The sequence below is a fragment of the Sardina pilchardus genome, chromosome 6, assembly GCF_963854185.1.
Source record: "Sardina pilchardus chromosome 6, fSarPil1.1, whole genome shotgun sequence".
Taxonomy (NCBI): Eukaryota; Metazoa; Chordata; class Actinopteri; order Clupeiformes; family Clupeidae; genus Sardina; species Sardina pilchardus.
In genome coordinates this window covers 11063735-11081380 of record NC_084999.1, presented here as the reverse complement: position 1 = coordinate 11081380, position 17646 = coordinate 11063735, and the positions used below count along the sequence as shown (strand labels likewise).

The following is a 17646-nucleotide window of genomic DNA, read 5'->3' as shown; positions in this document are numbered from 1 at the left end:
TAATAGATTATAGTGGAGCATGTGTCTCTGTGTGTGTGTGTGTGTGTGTGTGTGTGTGTGTGTGTGTGTGTGTTGTTTGTTATCAGATGTATGTGCATGTCTGTGTATGGGTATCTGTGTATCTGCGAGTGTGTTGAAGTGTATGCGGAGGCAAAGCGGCAGAGCCTGCCATCGCACTCATCTCGCACCACATCAGACATTTTTCTTGTATGTATGTTAATGCTATTGCATCCCCCCCCCCCCCTTTTCCACAGCTAGCGCTGTGTGTGTGTGTGTGTGTGTGTGTGTGTGTGTGTGTGTGTGTGTGCACGTGCACTCTCTTCCTGGTGCTAGGCAGGGTATGCATACTATTAGTGTAGGTATATATTAGGGTAGGTATATTCTGTGGGAATGCTGTGTATTCGGTTTGTGTTTTATGTGTGTGTGTGTGTTTTGTGTGTGTGTGTGTGTGTGTGTGTGTGACATTCTGTCTCCCTCTAGTAAACGGCTCCATTGATCCCTTCGGTGACGTGATTCTCTTTGGGGGTCTTCTGCTGTCGGGCGCTTGATTTACAGATTCATTAAGATCCTCCGCTCTCCTTTGTCCCTTTACACCCCTAACACACACGACACTCCACACACTACACACACACACACACACACACACACACACACACACACACACACACACACACAGAAGAGACGACACACTCTGTCTACAACTCCCACAACTCAAGGACAGTTCAGTCTCTCTCTCTCTCTCTCTCTCTCTCTTTCTCTTTCTCTTTCTGTCAATGCCCCTCCATCTTCTCTAGCAATCTATCAGCCTGTCCATCTAACCATTGGTCCATGCTGTTGTTATTTGTGTCGCTGTTGCTGCTTGCAAACGGTTTCCTGAGAATGTGCCCCCCCCCCCCACACCACCACCACCACCACCTCCATCCCGGCTGCTTAAAGAGCTCATTGTCATGTTTTATGGCCAAGGAGGACCTTCACTAACTGCCATTCAAATACACACGGTTATGCACCAATTGACTTGGAACGGCCTACAAATGCCCAACGTCCTCTGCACCTTTTGTAAATATTGTGTGTGTGAGAGAGAGAGAGAGAAGAGAGAGGGAGACAGAGAGAGGAGAGAGAGAGGTTTTTTTTTTTTACTTGGAGTCTGCACTAATTCGCACCTAGGAGCCAGGGATGATGACGTTCCATGCATGATAGATACCTTGGTTAAACTTTTTCTTCCTCTGTTAACTGTCTTGCCTGCATGATTTCGTTCTCTCTCTCTCTCTCTCTATCTATCTCTCTCTCTCTTCCAGTCTCTTCCTCTCACTTACTCACTCACTCACTCATACGCTCAGCAAAGTTATCCTTCTTTTTCACTGGAAAAAAAACAGACAGCAAATCACCTCCATTATCTGAACTCAAGTCATGCAGGGATGCAAAAAAAAAAAGAAGAAAAAAAAAACAGGAAGGTAATCACACATTGTACTGGTCCTCTTTGTCACTGTCGTCATCCGCGTGATGGAAACCGTCCTGAAATATGAGATTATAACCTGCCACTGACTGATGCTATTAGGCAGATATGCCGTACACATTACTATCTCTCTCTCCCCCCCCCCCATCCTCCACCCCCCTCCAACCCAACCCAAAAGGATTACTGCAAATTATACGGGAAGACAGACTTGATTTCTCTCTCTCTCTCCTCTGTAGATGTGGGCATTTGCGTCTCTCTAAGTTGACGGCGTCTGTCTCCGCTTAGTTCCGTGAGACAGGTTGTGTGACAGTTGACGTCTGGCAGGGGTTTAAACTGATTTCTCCCCCCCCCCCCACCCCTACCCCTCTTTTAACTGTCTTTTTACCTTCCCTCCTCTAAAATAGTGCCAGTTCTTTTTAGCACGGCTAGCAGCCTGGTGGTGGCTGGCTCCATCCAAAAGCGTTTATCAAAAGAAAGAGAGCTAATGCGGCTTCAAAGACAGCGCAAGGTCGTTAGGAAGCGAGGAGCCTGGTAAAACCTGTTAAATATTGATTAGCCATAAACTTGGGGATGGGCATGCACAGGTGGTCTGTAGGAAAAACTAAATAACTAACGCCAATATTCATGTGAGTATGAAAACATTACTCTAATAGGGAAAAAAAAGAGTAATGTTTATGTGTACAAAACATCAGGATGCTCGTATTGACTCTTCCTGCAAGGGGTTAACTTCATACTATATGTTTGGCGCTTGTGAGGTTGAGAAAAATAGAATTAAAATGAATGTAACTGTAACTGACATGGAAAAAAGTTGTTCAGTTCTTTGAGTGTAAAATGGTTCTGTGAACTTTTAGTTGAGCTATGCCTATCTCTCTCCCCCTCTCTCTCTCTCTCTCTCTCTCTCTCTCTGTCTCTGTGTGTCTGTGTGTGCATAAAAGGTGTCCTCTGAGGAACATGCTGGAATCTCTTGTCAGTCCAGCGGCTGTCCTGCTCTGATTTGTGGCGTCCACTGAGCTCTTAGTGTGGCGCTGTAAACTTGGAGGGGATTTATAAGTGAGACCCTGTTTCTTCCCAAGTCGGAGCGCTCCCCGCGGGATCACATGACAACTTTAGTTACAGCCCCCGATGCTTGTTATTTACCGGCCGTGGACTTTTTCAGATCCATCTCTTTCCTCCCCGTCTGTCGCTCCCTCTCTCTATCCCTTTCTCTCTCTCTCTCTCTCTCTCTCTCTCTCTCTCCTTTTCCTTCTCTGACACCTCCCCTCTCTTTCTCTCTATCTGTCTCTCATTCTCTTCTCTCTCTCTCTCTCTCCTGCCGAGTCCTCCCCTCCCCTCGCTTGTAGCCGCCTCCTCATTTGTTATGTGTCGGTTAGCTATCCGTGTGTCTGTGAGCCGTATTGTGTTGGACTCTCCTGATTTTCTCCTTTTCTCTCCCACATTCTCTCTCTCTCTCTCACTCTCCCTCTCTCTCTCTCTTCCTCAGTTGCTAGTGTTGTGTGAGGACTTGTATCTGATGGCCTTGTGAGCATGTGTGTGAGTGTGTGTGTGCATGTGTGTGTGTGAGTGAAGTACGTGGCAGATCTCACAGCCAGCCAAGCAGACTGTGGACAACACCTGCTCCTGTCTCCAACGCCTCCTCACTCTTCTCATTACCTGTCAATCTATCACAGCCCCACATATCAAATGTCTCCCAGAGAGAGGGCGAGAGAAAGAGAGAGAGAGAGGTGGGGGTGAGGAAGGGGGCAGACGCCAGAAGGGCGCAAAATGAGCACTTCTGTTGGCTTGCGTCCTGATTGTACACACACATGCACACATTTTAACTTTAAGCTGTGTGTGAAACAAACAAAACAATAAGCTTTTTTCACTTTGGTGAAACAATTTTATGATTTTTGTTACCAACTGTGAGGTTTTTTTTTGTGATGTAACCCACACACACGTGTGTGTTTGTTGTTCACTCCCCCGCCCCCCCACACTCGTGTGAGTTTTTGGGACAGTCCGTCCTCCCCCCGTGGTTGGTATGTTTTTGGGTCGGCCCTTTGATTGGCGCCTCTGTGTAGCGAGGTGAAGCTCTTGACGAGCAGGCAGCCCCTGCAGCAGGGCGGGGCCTGCAGTGTCGGGTTACTGTGGCAAAGGCGGCTGCAGCTCTAGTGGCCCTGTGTGTGTGTGTGTGTGTGTGTGTGTGTGTGTGTGTGTGTGTGTGTGTTTGGGGGGGGGGGGCGGGGGTGAGGGGAAGCCCATCGCCTCATCAAGGTGCATTAATGTCTGCTCAGCCAGCTCCTAACCCTCTTTATCCTCTCCCCAAACACACACACAAACACACATGCACGCACGCACGCTCGCACTCTCACACACACACACACACACACGCACACAGAGTCTCTCTCTTCCCTCTCCCTCTTCTCTCACTCAATCACTCATTCTCTTTCACCCTTCTCTTTTCTCTCTCTCTTTTTCTCACACACACTCTCTCCCTCTCTGTCTTTCTTTCTTTCTCTCACTCACTCAATCACTCACTATTTCACCCCCTCCCTACCTCCTCCTCTCTTTTCTCCCCCTCTCGCGCCCCCCTCCCATTCTCCCTCTTAGTGTCGGAGCTCTTGTGATTTACGGTAATTATCCATCTTTGGGGTCATCTATCAGCCAGGCCGTTGCTAGGTGATGGAGCCAGCTGCCTTTGGCTGTTGTCTGCGGCCTCTGTGTGTGTTGTCTTTCAGGGGACTGCGAGTGGCACAGGTGAGCCGCATTAGTGCGTGTGTGTGTGTGTGTGTGTGTGTGTGTGTGAAACAACTGAAGCATACTACTGAACTGAAGCGTTTTTTTTTTGTTTTTTTTCATACACACCTGAGGGATTTCTACAATGACGATGATGTAAAGGTCAACACGATGAGACACACGATTAGGGCGACTGTGAGAGAGGGAGTGTAATCGAAGGGCTAGCCAATGACCAGTGTTTAAGTAGTAGTGTGCATGCAGGGCTATCAGTGTGTACCACAGATGAACTCCTGCTCCCTCTTTTTTAGACATCCTCCCTACTCGATGAGTTCCCTTCAGAGACCTGAACAGGAAAGGAGAGAAAATAGTCTGAGAGACAGAGAAACAGAGAGAGAGAGAGAGAGAGAGAGAAACATGAAAGAGTAGGGCATGAAACTCCTCCCTCTCTCTGCTCCCTCTCCCTCTATTTCCCTCTCTTAGCGTTGTGTTTGCTTAGCCACCGATGCTAACACGGGATTAACTGCCACAGCTGTTTATATAAACCTAACATGCCTGTGTATGTGTGTGTATATGTGTGTGTTTGTGCCATAGTAAATTGTAAACACACACTCCACCAACCCCCCACCCTTAGACACACACACACACACACACACACACACACACACACATACACGCAAACACACACCCACCCTTAACCCCTCTTCTACCCTCATCTCATTCCCCTGGCTAATTAGGAATACTTACAGCGCTAGTCATCTCGCCGCGTTGAGGTGAGCGGCGCTAAAACGTAGCTAACGTATAAATACGCCACCTCCGCCAATTAGTGCCTAATCTCCACTTTGGTTAATCACCTAACCTGTTGTGTACGGGCAACGTTTAATTGGCCCTCTCTTCGGCAGGAAGTCGGGCTCGCGTGTGTTGTGTGTGTTTGTTTGGTGTGTTTGTTTGGCACCCCGGCTTCACCGGGCTAGACCTGGAAAGCAGTGCTGGAAATCCAAAAACAACACACGCACAACAAACAAACACACACACACACACACACACACACACGCACAAATACACACTCATACTTACGCACACACACACAAATAGACATGTACAAACATACTCATACTTTCTCATTTTTTTTCTTTCCTGATCTTCTATCACTCTCTCATTCTCTCTTCATCAGATCTTTCCATTTTCTCATTGTCAGTCCACCAAAATGAACTGCTTCATGTCTTCCCTCTCTCTCCTCCCCTTTGCTTTCTTTCCCTTCTGTTATGCTCTCCCTCCCTCTCTCTCTTTCTTTCTCTCTCTCTCTCACTCTCTCTCACTCTCTCACTCTCTCTCTCTCACTCAGATTTTCCCCTCCTTTTTAAGCACTCACTTCAAAGGCATTTGTTTATTCTCCTGCCTCCCGACATTGTCTCTTGTAATTAAACGAGCATGTTGAAATTTATGGTTTAATTATACCGGGCTGGTTATGCAGGGGAGACAGGGATGAGCTGATATGCTCTATAAAAATAAATAAATTCCATATTGTTTTATTGAGCCCACATGTCGGCATTGTCTGCAGTGTGCGTGTTTGCGTGTGTGTGTGTGTGTGTGTGTGTGTGTGTGTGTGTGTGCCCGCGCGTGCGTGCATGTGTATGTGTATGTCCATGTGTTTTGTGTGTGTGTGTGTCTGTGTGTCAGTGTCAGTATCTCTGTGTGTAAGTAGTGTCTATTTCTATTCATTGCAGGTGAAGAATCGTGTTTGCACATGACTAGCAGTTGTTGTGTATTTATTTGATTATTTCATATGTTCTGTATAAGTGCTCTGTATGTTCTTCTGTGTGTGTGTGTGTGTGTGTGTGTGTGTTGTATGTTTGTATTCAAGTGTGTGTGTGTGTGTGTGTGTGTGTGTGTGTGTGTGTGTGTGTGAGAGAGAGAGAGTGTGGGTGTTTGAACTGGTCACGAGCATGCTCAGAATGGGAGAAAATCCAAATAAAACAGGGGAATGAATTGCGATCGATCGTGCTGGTACAGTCTATTGATCCGGTTGCGTGTTAAAACCTAGCTGTGAACCATGAATTGCAATCACCTGCTTCTCCTCCCCAGCTCAAGTTACCATTCTGACCCCCGCTTCCTGATTCTCACCATCTCTTGCCAACAACAAATATATTAAACATATCCATAAATAAGGTGCACTCACTATGGAAGTGTGTGTGTATGTGTGAGTGTGTGTGTGTGTGTGAGAGAGAGGGTGATTATGTTAGAATCTAGCCTTTTCCGCATGGTTTTGCATTGTCAGTATATCACATATTGTGGGCAGCCTAAGCCGTGAGGGGTACCGTCCACTTTCCAAATAGCAGTTTTGACCCTCTCTCTCCCCCTGCCTCTCTCTCTCTCTCTCTCTCTCGTGGGCAGTTGTGTGATGTGTTTTTATTTCCACAGACCTCCTCGTTTGAGGTGCGGTCGCTGCCGTTTAACCCGCCGCTCCTCCTCACCTCTCACCTCCTCTTTTGATCAGCGTGTTTTACAACCGTCGTAAAGAACCGGGGGCTTTTGAAGGGAGAGGCTCTAATGTGTTCCTCAGGGAGGTCTTAATGTTGGGTTATCACCCCCCCCCCCCCCCCCACACACACACACACACCATTCCCCCAAAACCCCCACTACAACCCCTTGAAGGAACACACAGGAAATGCTGCAAGAGCAAAGGAGTGTGTACTAGTAGTTTAAGTAACTCTCCCAAGCTGTGTGTGTGCATATGTGTATCTATCACAGCATTGCATATCAAAACAGTAATAGTTACTTTCACCACCTAGAACTTTGTACAGTACAGTCTCTCTAAATATTAGCACTGTGCAGATTATGTAGGATGTATACATTTGTATGCAATGCATGCTCCTATATATAGAATTTTTTGTTTGCCATGTTTGTTCTTTTATTTATTTATTTATGTATTATTTTTTATTTATTTATTTACCTACTTCCTTCTTTATTTTGTGACTTGATAAGGCCCAAAAGCTGGAGCAGGCGCGCGGTCTCAGCTGTCTGGCTTGTTTGCCGTGCACATTTGTCACGCTTGTTTGAGTTGATGCATAAGAATGCGAAGTGCGCCGTCTATTCTCAACCGAGTTTTTATTTACATCACACAAGGATGCAAACGGTGTGGACCAAAATAGTGACGGGAGGAGGGGGAAGAGGGTTGGTGTGTGTGTGTGTGTGTGTGTGTGTGTGTGTGTGTGTGTGTGTGAGGGGTCCGCCAGGCCGGCCGGAAGTGTAGAAGCCCAGGAGATAAATCTGTACGGTTGGAACTAAAGGGAGGAACAGGAGAGGGAAGAGTAGAGGGAGAAGGAGGAGTAGAGGCCCGAGAGAGAGAGAGAGAGAGAGAGAGTGTGTGTGTGTGAGAGAGCGAGAGAGTGTGTGTGTGAGAGAGAGAGAGAGTGTGTGTGTGTGTGTGTGTGAGAGAGAGCGAGTGAGAGTGTTTATTTAAAGCTCTGGAGGTGTTCTGCCATATGCTCCATTATCCTCTCTGAGATGGGCTGCTGCTGGACCAAACCTCACATCTCCGCCTGGGTGGTGAGGAGGGAGAGAGAGAGAGAGAGAGAGAGAGGGAGAGAGAGAGAGGGAGATGATGGAGGGGATAAGGGAGAGAGGGAGAGATGGAGCGTGAGTACAGGGAAAGGGAAGACACAGAGAGGGAGAAAGAGACCGAGGGGAAGTGAGTGTAACGCTGTAATTTGAGGAATGAGATCCCCTGCATATTGATGATGGAATATGGTGTGTGACCATCTCTGTGCAAATCCAGTCATCTAAATGGAGATCATTCTAAACCAGCACCAGCTCTTACTGGGATGTGTCCATTCTTCTGCTGGTCAGAAGGGAGAACAGTCCCTTCGCAAAACGCCATGGAGACCCGAGCACGGCTAACATGAACAAAACCGTCCCGGTTAACGTTCCACGACTAATCCAAACAATCCAGAAGATTCTTTCACTGTATTAACACACATGTAGATATTTATGTGTTGCACACTTCCCGTTTGTGGAACAGTCCTGGGAATGTATACGTTGAGGTGTGGGTGTTGTTGATTGATAGTGAGCTAGCCAGGCCTCTCTGCTCCCTGTCTTTGTGCCTCTGTGTGTGTGTGTGTGTGTGTGTGTGTGTGTGTGAGTGTGTGAGTGTGTGTGTGTGTGCGTGCGCGTGTGTGGAGAGAGGCTAGCGAGGGTCGGGCATGTTGCTGCCGGATCACACTCACTTACGCGGCTCCAGAGAAACCCATCTCAGCATCCCCTCTGACACGCAGGCAGCCACATTACCATAATTGGCTTTTCTACATGACGGGACAGAGGAAATAATAATGTCATTTTATTTACAGCCCCTGTGTGTCCCAGTCCCAAGAACCAAGCCGCCCCACTCCAACCCCCCCTCTCTTCCCTTCCCTTCCCTTCTCTTCTCTTCTCTTCTCTCTACACTCTTCTCCTCTCCTCCCCTCTCCTCTCTTCCTCCCCTCCTCCTTCTCCCACTGCCTTCATTCTCCTCTCATCTCCTCCTGTCTCCCTAGCTCATTTCTCTCTCACTCAGACTCTCTCTTTCTCCCTCTCTCTCTCTCTCTCTCTCTCTCTCTCTCTCTCTCTCTCTCCCTCTCTCCCTGTGCACTCGTTCCCTCTCCATCCGTTCTGCCACACCGCACAGGTCAAGCAATGGCTTTTTGATCAGCTGCTGTCCAAGGCCATCAGAGGCGAGGGGCTCGTAATGGAGACTCGGGTGACAAACGGAATCTAGGGAGGTGGGGGGGGTGGAGGAGGAGGAAGAAGAAGAAGGAGATGGCAGCGGCAGCGGTAGCGGCGGCACCCGCTTTCCCATTAAAATGTCCGCTAAACGGCCCCCGCCAGTTGGGTGCCTGGCTGCCGCCGCTGCTGCTCTGGTGGGGGGGGGGGGGGGGGACGAGAAGTGGGCCCATCTAAATGACATGAGTGAAAGGGGCCGGGATTGGACATTAGCGCTGCAAATGACTGCGGTGATTGCCCCCTCTTTCCCAAAATCACATCAAATAAATAAAGAAATGTGGGTAAATAAATAAGGCTTGGGAAATGGAGGAGCAAAGAGGTGGGAGTTTGTGGTTGTGGTGGGTGGAGGAGGAGGGCGGGGGGGGGGGGGTGTCCCTGTGTGGTCTCACCCTCTCTCCCTCCCTCTCCCTCTCCCTCTCTCTTTCTCTCTCTCTCTCTCTCTCTCTCTCTCTCTTGTCACTCTCTCAGTTCTCTCTCGCTCCCTCTTGCTGGTGTCCCCTGCTTTTCGACCGGATATCTTATCTAGTTTGTTTGGGTTTGACAGCAGCCAAATGGCAAGGCACTGTGAGCTTGACAGTGTTTTATTGATTTAACAACCAGCTGACTCGTGCAAAAAAAAAAGAAAGAAAGAAAGAAAGTAGAGGAAAGAGAGATGAGAAAATAGCGGCTGGAAGAGCGAGGGGATGAAAAAAAAAAAAAAGTCTGATAAAGATGGTCAAGTATCTCACAGAAATGGAATATTCAGCAGCCAATATTGTGACCATCGTGTGGCGCCGTGGCGGGGGGGGGGGATGAATGCAGTCTTTCTACAGTTTCCAGTGATGTAGCATATGGGGGAGGGATAGTTCTGTGTGTGTGTGTGTGTGTGTGTGTGTGTGAGGGAGAGGGAGTGTAGTGTCATGCCTGTAGCCCACACTGCTCTGTGCCCACCCAGAGTGAAGCACAGAGCTCTGTCAGTCTCATTAATTATAAAACACAGTTTCACCCCTGGATCTGTCTGTCTGTCTGCCACCCAACCACTAAGTGGATGGTGACAGTGCTGCCCTTCAAAGTTCTTTAAGGATGCTGGGACACACACACGCGCACACACAGACACACACAGACATACACACGCACACACACACACACGCACGCACGCACACACATACACGCACACACACAAACACAAAAAAATGAAATGACACCATCACCAAAACAAGACATGACGCTTTGGTCTTGGGTCCCAGTGGACGGCTGTTTGTAAGCAGACGTGGGAGCGTCGAAATGTCACGGCGCACCGCGCGTACGTGGCGGGCGGATGAAATGTGGCCGGCGCTGGCGGGCTGGCCGGCCAGTCGTCCGTGTGGCCCTGACCTGGCGTGGCGTGTTGGTTTAGCCGCCCGCTGTTTGTGACAGCCAGTGGCAGGGCGCGGCGGCGCGGTGCTGTCTCCTGTCTCGTTGAGCGCCGGGTGTCCACCAGCAGAAGTGACAGGCGCGCTTTCGCCCCGCGCAGATGGTCCTGCTCTCAGACATCACCCTCACACGCGCTCTCTCTCTCTCTCTCTCTCTCTCTCTCTCTCTCTCTCTCTCTCTCTCTCTCGGCCTAGCTGACGTGATGGACAGGACGGCACGCAGCTACACGTCCCCCCCTCCCCTCCATCCCTCTCTCCCTCACTCCTCTTTCTCCTCTCTCTCTCCCTCTTCTCCTCTTCTAGCCCCTGTTTCCATTCACCACCAGCACATCACTCCCACACCTCGCACTAGCGGTCCTTCGATCCAGCTCAGACAAATTCAGTCCCCCAGTACATTTCCCCCCTCGCAGGTCGCTTCGCAATTCGTGCCTTCTTTTCAGCCTGTGGAGAGCAGCCATGCTGCCCATTGTCTGCAGGGGTTGTTGCTACGGCAATAGAATTTTGTAGTTTTTTTTTCCCCCTCACTGTAGTTTAGTTCCCTGGTTCTAGCATAGTGTCTTCTAAAATTAAAGGATAGAAATTGATGAGGTGGAAGGAACATCTCCATGCATGATGCTCAAGTTGGCGCAAAATGCAAAAAAAAGGGCCAAGCGAAACTATGGCCGGCCCACAGTGTTTTGTGACGTTCTATATTTGATCAGTGCACGACCGCTGAAAATATTCCTGATATGATTCACTGATCACAGACATTCACGGTATTCATAGCAATACCGTAAGCGACAACCTCCAGAAGAATGGGAAACCTTGAACATAGAAGACAGTGTTTTCTGTTTCTGTTCTTTATATGTAACATTTTCACATTTTACTCTGAAGGAAACCTCTCATTTTCTAAGCAGGGGGTTATAGGGCAAATTGGCAAAAATAGGCCTAACAGTCAGCTGATGGGATTCTAACAGTAACATGAACTCCATGAATCTGTTATTCATCTGAATATTAGTGTCCTAATAAAACAAGCCCTGGCTCCTATGGGTGTGTTTGCCCTCCGTGTATTTAGTCTGCGAGGAGAGTGAGCTGTACTAGTGGTGGGGAGTGTTTTTGATAGAGTCTTTTTATGTGACCAGCGAGGAGAATGAGCAGTACTACTGTAGTGGTGGGGAGTGTTTTTGATATAGTCTTTTTATGTGACCAGCTGTGCATGGCTGCCTGCGAGAGAAACAGTGTACACATTTACCACGCTGCACTCTGCCACAGTCTCTCAATATTAACATGTGAACACATGGAGACACACACACACACACACACACACACAAATACACACACACTTACCCACCCCCACACACACAAACGCACACACGCACACACACACACACACACACACACACACACACACACACACACACACACACACACTGACACACGTTAACACAAGCACACCCATCCACCCTGATGCAGCTGCTAGCCTTTCTCCCTTCCCCTTGTATCTCCTCTCAGGCTGCAGTAAATGGTGCCAGCATACATATATCAGGTATTATGTCCACTTAGATTATGATATGACAGCTTAGCGTGCTGTTTGAAGCTGACAGCACATCTGTTTCATCAGGAGAGACTGATACCGCCATCTAGGACACCCATCTCCACCATGGAGGAAGGAGATAAAGGGAGGACTAAGGGGGCTGTCTTTCCTGTCTCTCCCTTCCTTCTTCCCTCTCTCTCTCTGTTCTCTCTCCTTCCCCCCTTCCCTTCCCTCTCCTCTGCTCTCTGCCTCTCCGTCTGTCTCTCCTCATTCCCTCACTCACCCTCTCTCTCAAGGCGCGTTTTTGTTTGTTTGTTGGTTTGTTCATAAATGAATATTTAATAGCAGCTTCAGGCACTGACCATGGTAAATATGAAATGTTTGTTGTGATCGACACAATGCGCTGTTTCTTAGATCCTCGTGTCATCCCGTCTGCTGATTGCTGTTGTCTAGTCTCCATGTTCAGACCTTGGGTCGTGTTTATATGAGCTGTAATGTTTGTGGGTAAAATATGCAGTAGGATCACAGTGTGTGTTTAGTCCAAACAGTAAGCGTGATCCTCGCTGAAGACTGAAGTGCAGTGTAGTGAAAGCTGAAATGGGTGCAGAGATTGAATATCAGAAAACCTCTGATACTAAATGATTCAGTAACAGGAAGCATTGTTGTCAAATAACATATTTGTTGTTTTCTGCCATGATTCTATTCCAATTACCTGCCCTAGAATTCTAAAACGAGCATTTGTTTTGTTTGTTTGTAAATTGACGTTGTTTGCAAAATAATTAAGTGTTATGTAATGTAATCCATTTGATCACCGCGTTGCTGACTCCGCCATTTGTTTCTGTGTTGCAGCGTATGCAGAGGATGAGCTGAAGGTCGGGACCGAAGAAGAGCACCTCCACGACGACGGCCTGTCGCTGGACGGCCAAGATGCGGAGTACCTCTGCAACGAGGAGGAGGACGACGCCTTCATGGGGGCCCCCAGTTTCCATGACTCCCCTCTCAGCAACGGCACCAACCCGGACGCCGGGTACGGCTCGCCCCTCAGCGACACCAGCGACCGCCTCACCGACTTCAAGAGCACGTCGTCCAGGGACGGCCAAGACAAGGAGGAAGGGTCCTGCCGCATGGACACCACCGCTGCCACCGACCCCTCCGACCCCTCCATCCCCTCCATCCCCTCTATCTCCTCCATCCTCAACAACAACAGCAGCAGCAGCATTGGCAACAGCAATGCACTCCACGACAGCTTGGCTCAGATGAAAGCCGTCTATGCAAACCTGATCTCCGACGCGTCCTGGTCCCGCATCGCCATGGACATCATGAAGGCCAAGCCGGTGTCCTCCAGCAGTGCCACGGCCCACACCCCCCCTACCCTCGCCGCCAAGGCCGTCACCACCTGCCCCAGCAGCAGCAGTGCCACCAGCACCAGCAGCAGCCATCACAACGGGAGGAGCGCTGCAGTCAACCTCCCGATCAGCAGCGCAAACAGCAACTTAAACGACACCCCCGCCACAACCCCGCTTCCCAGCAGCGACGGGAACAACGCTGCCACTGGGGGCACCAGCAACGGGGGTAGCGCCGCCTATGACTGGCATCAAGCGGCCCTGGCCAAAACCTTTCAGCAAAACCCTTACCACTTACTGCCAGAGCCTAGTCTCTTCAGCACGGTGCAGCTGTACAGGCAAAACAACAAGCTTTACGGCTCGGTGTTCACCGGCGCCAGCAAGTTCAGGTGTAAGGATTGTAGCGCGGCCTACGACACGCTGGTGGGCCTCACCGTGCACATGAATGAGTCTGGGCACTACCGCGACGACAACAAAGACAAAGAGGAAGACAACGGAAAGCGCTGGTCTAAGCCCCGCAAGCGGTCGCTGATGGAAATGGAAGGCAAAGAGGACGCCCAGAAGGTGCTCAAGTGCATGTACTGTGGCCACTCCTTCGAGTCCTTGCAGGACCTGAGCGTCCACATGATCAAGACCAAGCATTACCAGAAAGTGCCTCTTAAAGAGCCCGTGCCAGCACTGGCGACCAAACTGCTGCCCTCGGCCAAAAAGCGCATGCTTCAGGACCCCCTCATCGCTCCATGCTCCCCTGAAACTTTGCTGGGGGGTGGCGGTGCCTCTACTGGTGACCCTGGGAAAGACGCTAAGCTAGCAGGTAACCCATATGTTACACCCAACAACCGCTATGGGTACCAGAACGGCGCCAGTTACACTTGGCAGTTTGAGGCCCGGAAGGCGCAGATCCTGAAGTGCATGGAGTGTGGAAGCTCCCATGACACTTTGCAGCAGCTAACTGCCCACATGATGGTCACAGGTCACTTCCTCAAGGTCACAAACTCCGCCTCCAAGAAGGGCAAGCAGCTGGTGTTTGACCCCGTGGTGGAGGAGAAGTTTCAGTCCATTCCTTTGCCCCCGACCACCACAAGACTTCCCGTTCCCTCCATCAAGTCTCAGCCTGTGTCCCCGGCTCTCTCCGCAGGTTCGGAGGAAAAGAAAGAGGCGGCGGAGGAAAGGAAAATGGAGCCGGGCGAGTCCGAGGAGAGAAAGATAAAAGAAGAGAAGGACGATGAGAAGAGTGGCGAGAGGGCCGAGTCGAACGCCACATCCTACAAGTACCTCAGAGAGGAGGACCTGGACGAGACGCCAAATGGCGGGCTGGACATTCTCAAGTCACTGGAGAACACCGTGTCTAGTGCCATCAGCAAGGCCCAAACTGGTACGCCTACGTGGGGGGGCTACCCCAGCATCCATGCCGCCTACCAGCTCCAGGGCGCTATGAAGCATTCCTCCTTGCTGTCATCATCTGTTCAGAGCGTTCCCATGCAACCGGCTTTCAATAGCAGCATGAGGGCCTTTGTGACGGATCCAGGGTCCGTTATCCACTCCCCCAGGAGTCCGCCGTCGCCGCCCTCGCTAAGGAGCAACGTGTCCGCCATGGAGGAGCTGGTGGAGAAGGTGACTGGGAAGGCCTCTGTGAAAAAGGAGAAGGAGGAGCGAGTGGTGAGCGGAGATCGGTGCCGGTCCCTCTCCTCTGCCAAATCTCCCTCACCCGTGCGGAGAGAGCAGAAGGATGGCACCGGGCCCATGGCCACCGCAGCGACACGGAGCAGCAGTCCCAGAAAGGCCGAGGCTGAATTGGTATGCAAGAAGGAGCCCAAAGACAGCCCGGTCGAAACCCCCAACCATGCGAAAAACGGCTCGGACACGTGCCGGTCACCCATCACCAACGGCAGTGGCCTGGGGATCATCACTGACCATTCACCGGAGAGGCCTTTCATCAACCCACTCAGTGCACTGCAGTCCATCATGAACACTCACCTCAGCAAGGCCTCCAAGCTCAACCCTGCTTCCGATCCCCTCTCAATGCTCTACAAGATCAGCAACAGTGTCGTGGAAAAGCCCCTCTTCAACGCCACGCAGGTGAAGCAGCCTGAGCCCATTAACAGGTTCTTCTACGAGAGCAACGACCAGCCCATGGACCTGAGTAAATCCAAAAGCAGCAGCAGCAGCAACGCTAGTGGCGACGAGCGTAGCGGCAATGCCACTTCCTGCTCTCTGGTGAACAGCTCCATCAATGGCAACAGGCCTCTGCTCTCTGGGCTTTCCCTCTGCGACACCGTCTCGTCTCCGCTGAGGGAGAACGCGCTGATGGACATTTCAGACATGGTGAAGAACCTCACCGGCAGGCTCACCCCCAAGTCGTCCACCCCGTCCTCCATCTCGGAGAAGTCCGACGTGGACGGCAGCACGTTCGAGGACACCCTGGAGGACCTCTCGCCCGTGCAGAAGAGAAAAGGCCGGCAGTCGAACTGGAACCCCCAGCATCTCCTCATCCTCCAGGCCCAGTTCGCCTCCAGCCTCAGGGAGACCCCGGAGGGTCGCTTCGCCATGACCGACCTGGGGCCGCAGGAGCGGGTGCACATCTGCAAGTTCACCGGCCTCTCCATGACCACCATCTCCCACTGGCTGGCCAACGTCAAGTACCAGCTGCGGAGAACCGGCGGGACCAAGTTCCTGAAGAACATGGACTCGTGCCAGCCTGTCTTCCTCTGCAGCGACTGTGCCTCGCAGTTCAGGACTCCCTCCGCGTACATCGGCCACTTGGAGTCTCACCTGGGCTTCAGCCTCAAGGACCTGTCGAAGCTGTCGGCCGATCATCTGCGGGAGCAGCAGGCTGTCTCCAAGGTGATCGGCGACAAACTGCCGTACGGGAGCCCCCTGGCTTCCATGACGGCGGCAGACGATGACTCTGGCTCCGGCGCCATTTACCAGTGCAGACTTTGCAACCGGACGTTTGTTAGCAAACACGCCATCAAGCTGCACCTGAGTAAGACTCACGGCAAATCACCAGAAGACCACCTGGTGTTCGTCACCGCGCTGGAGAAGCTGGAGAAACAGGAGAAAGTGTGAAGCCTTCGCCGGCGGCAGCAGACACAGCTATCCACAGTACACTCCAGTGAGAGCCAGCTATGTAAACTGACCAGTTTCATTGCACTAAAATATATATTGATCACATTTACTGCACTGGGCCGAAACTGAGCCGTCAAAAAAAAGAAAAGAAAAGAAAAAGAAAAGAAAAAAGAACTAGAAGAATTTAAAAAAAAAAAATCAGTCTTACTTTTGTTGTGAAACTGCCTGACTGGACCATGTCTTTTTATGTTCAAGTTTGTTTTTGTTTTTGTTTTTTTCTTGCCAAGTTTTTTGACATCTTATTTTGTAATGTATTTATATGCTATTTGTCCTGATCTGTGCATGTCTTTTAGTGATGTTGAACAAGTTTTCATTCAATTAATGCTCTTTAAAAATGACTACTGGTGACTATAGTTGTGGATTTGAAAAAGAACCATTCATTTGGAAAGAGGAAAAAGACTATATGACATGAAGAATTTGAAAAAGAAATTTGTTTAGCTAAAGTGGAAGCCCTTCCGGAAGACTGAAGTAGCACCTTAAAGACAATTTAATTTTGTAAAGAGAACTTTTTAAAATGTTTCAATGACAGAAAACAGATTAATTTTATTGATCTCCTGCTTATTTTCTTTTTGAATTATTTTTGACATTCAACAGCTATACAACTGAAAGTTCTGATCAGAGGTTGGTTTGTGTGTTGCATTGAGAGAAGGATTCTCCCAACGTTCTGAATAGTTATTGTATTTGCTGCTTTTGGTTCAAATCAATCAGTAAGAAGGCATTGCAGTGCAGTATGCAAGTTTGTTGTAAGACAAAAAAAAGACAATGTTCCTTTTCAATGTAAAGTATCACTTTAATAGTAATTTTCAAAATGTATGGTTTGTTACAATATCTTTCTATATTGTGCCGCTTTAATTTCAACCCATAGAAGATATTAGTCCGTTATAATGGTTAGTATGGAAAATGTAAAACTCACATGACATATCTTGCCATTTGCAACAGCTCAATGTTATTTGTACTTTAAGATGTGTGCATTCTTTAACTTTTATATTGTCATTTTTTATATATGAAAATCTAAAAAAAAAAAAAACCTAAACAGAAAACTGAACACATCCTGTACATAGATATACGCTGTAGAGACACAAATGTTTCCCCTCTTTTTGGAAAGAAGAAGAAAAAAGCTCCTCTAGCTTGGTTTACAGGAAAACAAATAACTATACTTGCATCCAGTCTGATGCATGATAATGGTGTGAAAATACATGAGCGATGCACAATGACTATACAGTTTAATGTTTTATCAACAATATTGTAAAAAAGGAAAAAAAGATCTTTTTAGCGCCAATAACTTTGCTTTGTTTTTCTTTTTTATTTTATTTTTTTCTCAATTGTAAAATAAACCCCAAAGCAGTTGATAAT

At 49.2% G+C, this 17646-nt stretch overlaps 1 protein-coding gene across 1 annotated transcript in view; it reads left to right on the top strand.

Moving 5' to 3' along the window:
• LOC134082578 (teashirt homolog 1-like) overlaps window positions 1-17338 on the top strand; it is a 33433-nt gene extending 16095 nt beyond the window's left edge. The window contains exon 2 of the mRNA XM_062538392.1: window positions 12671-17338. Coding sequence (XP_062394376.1) covers window positions 12671-16233 — 3563 coding nt within the window. The 3' untranslated portion in view covers window positions 16234-17338. The remainder of the gene's footprint in view (window positions 1-12670) is intronic.
• The last annotated feature ends 308 nt before the right edge of the window (window positions 17339-17646 follow it).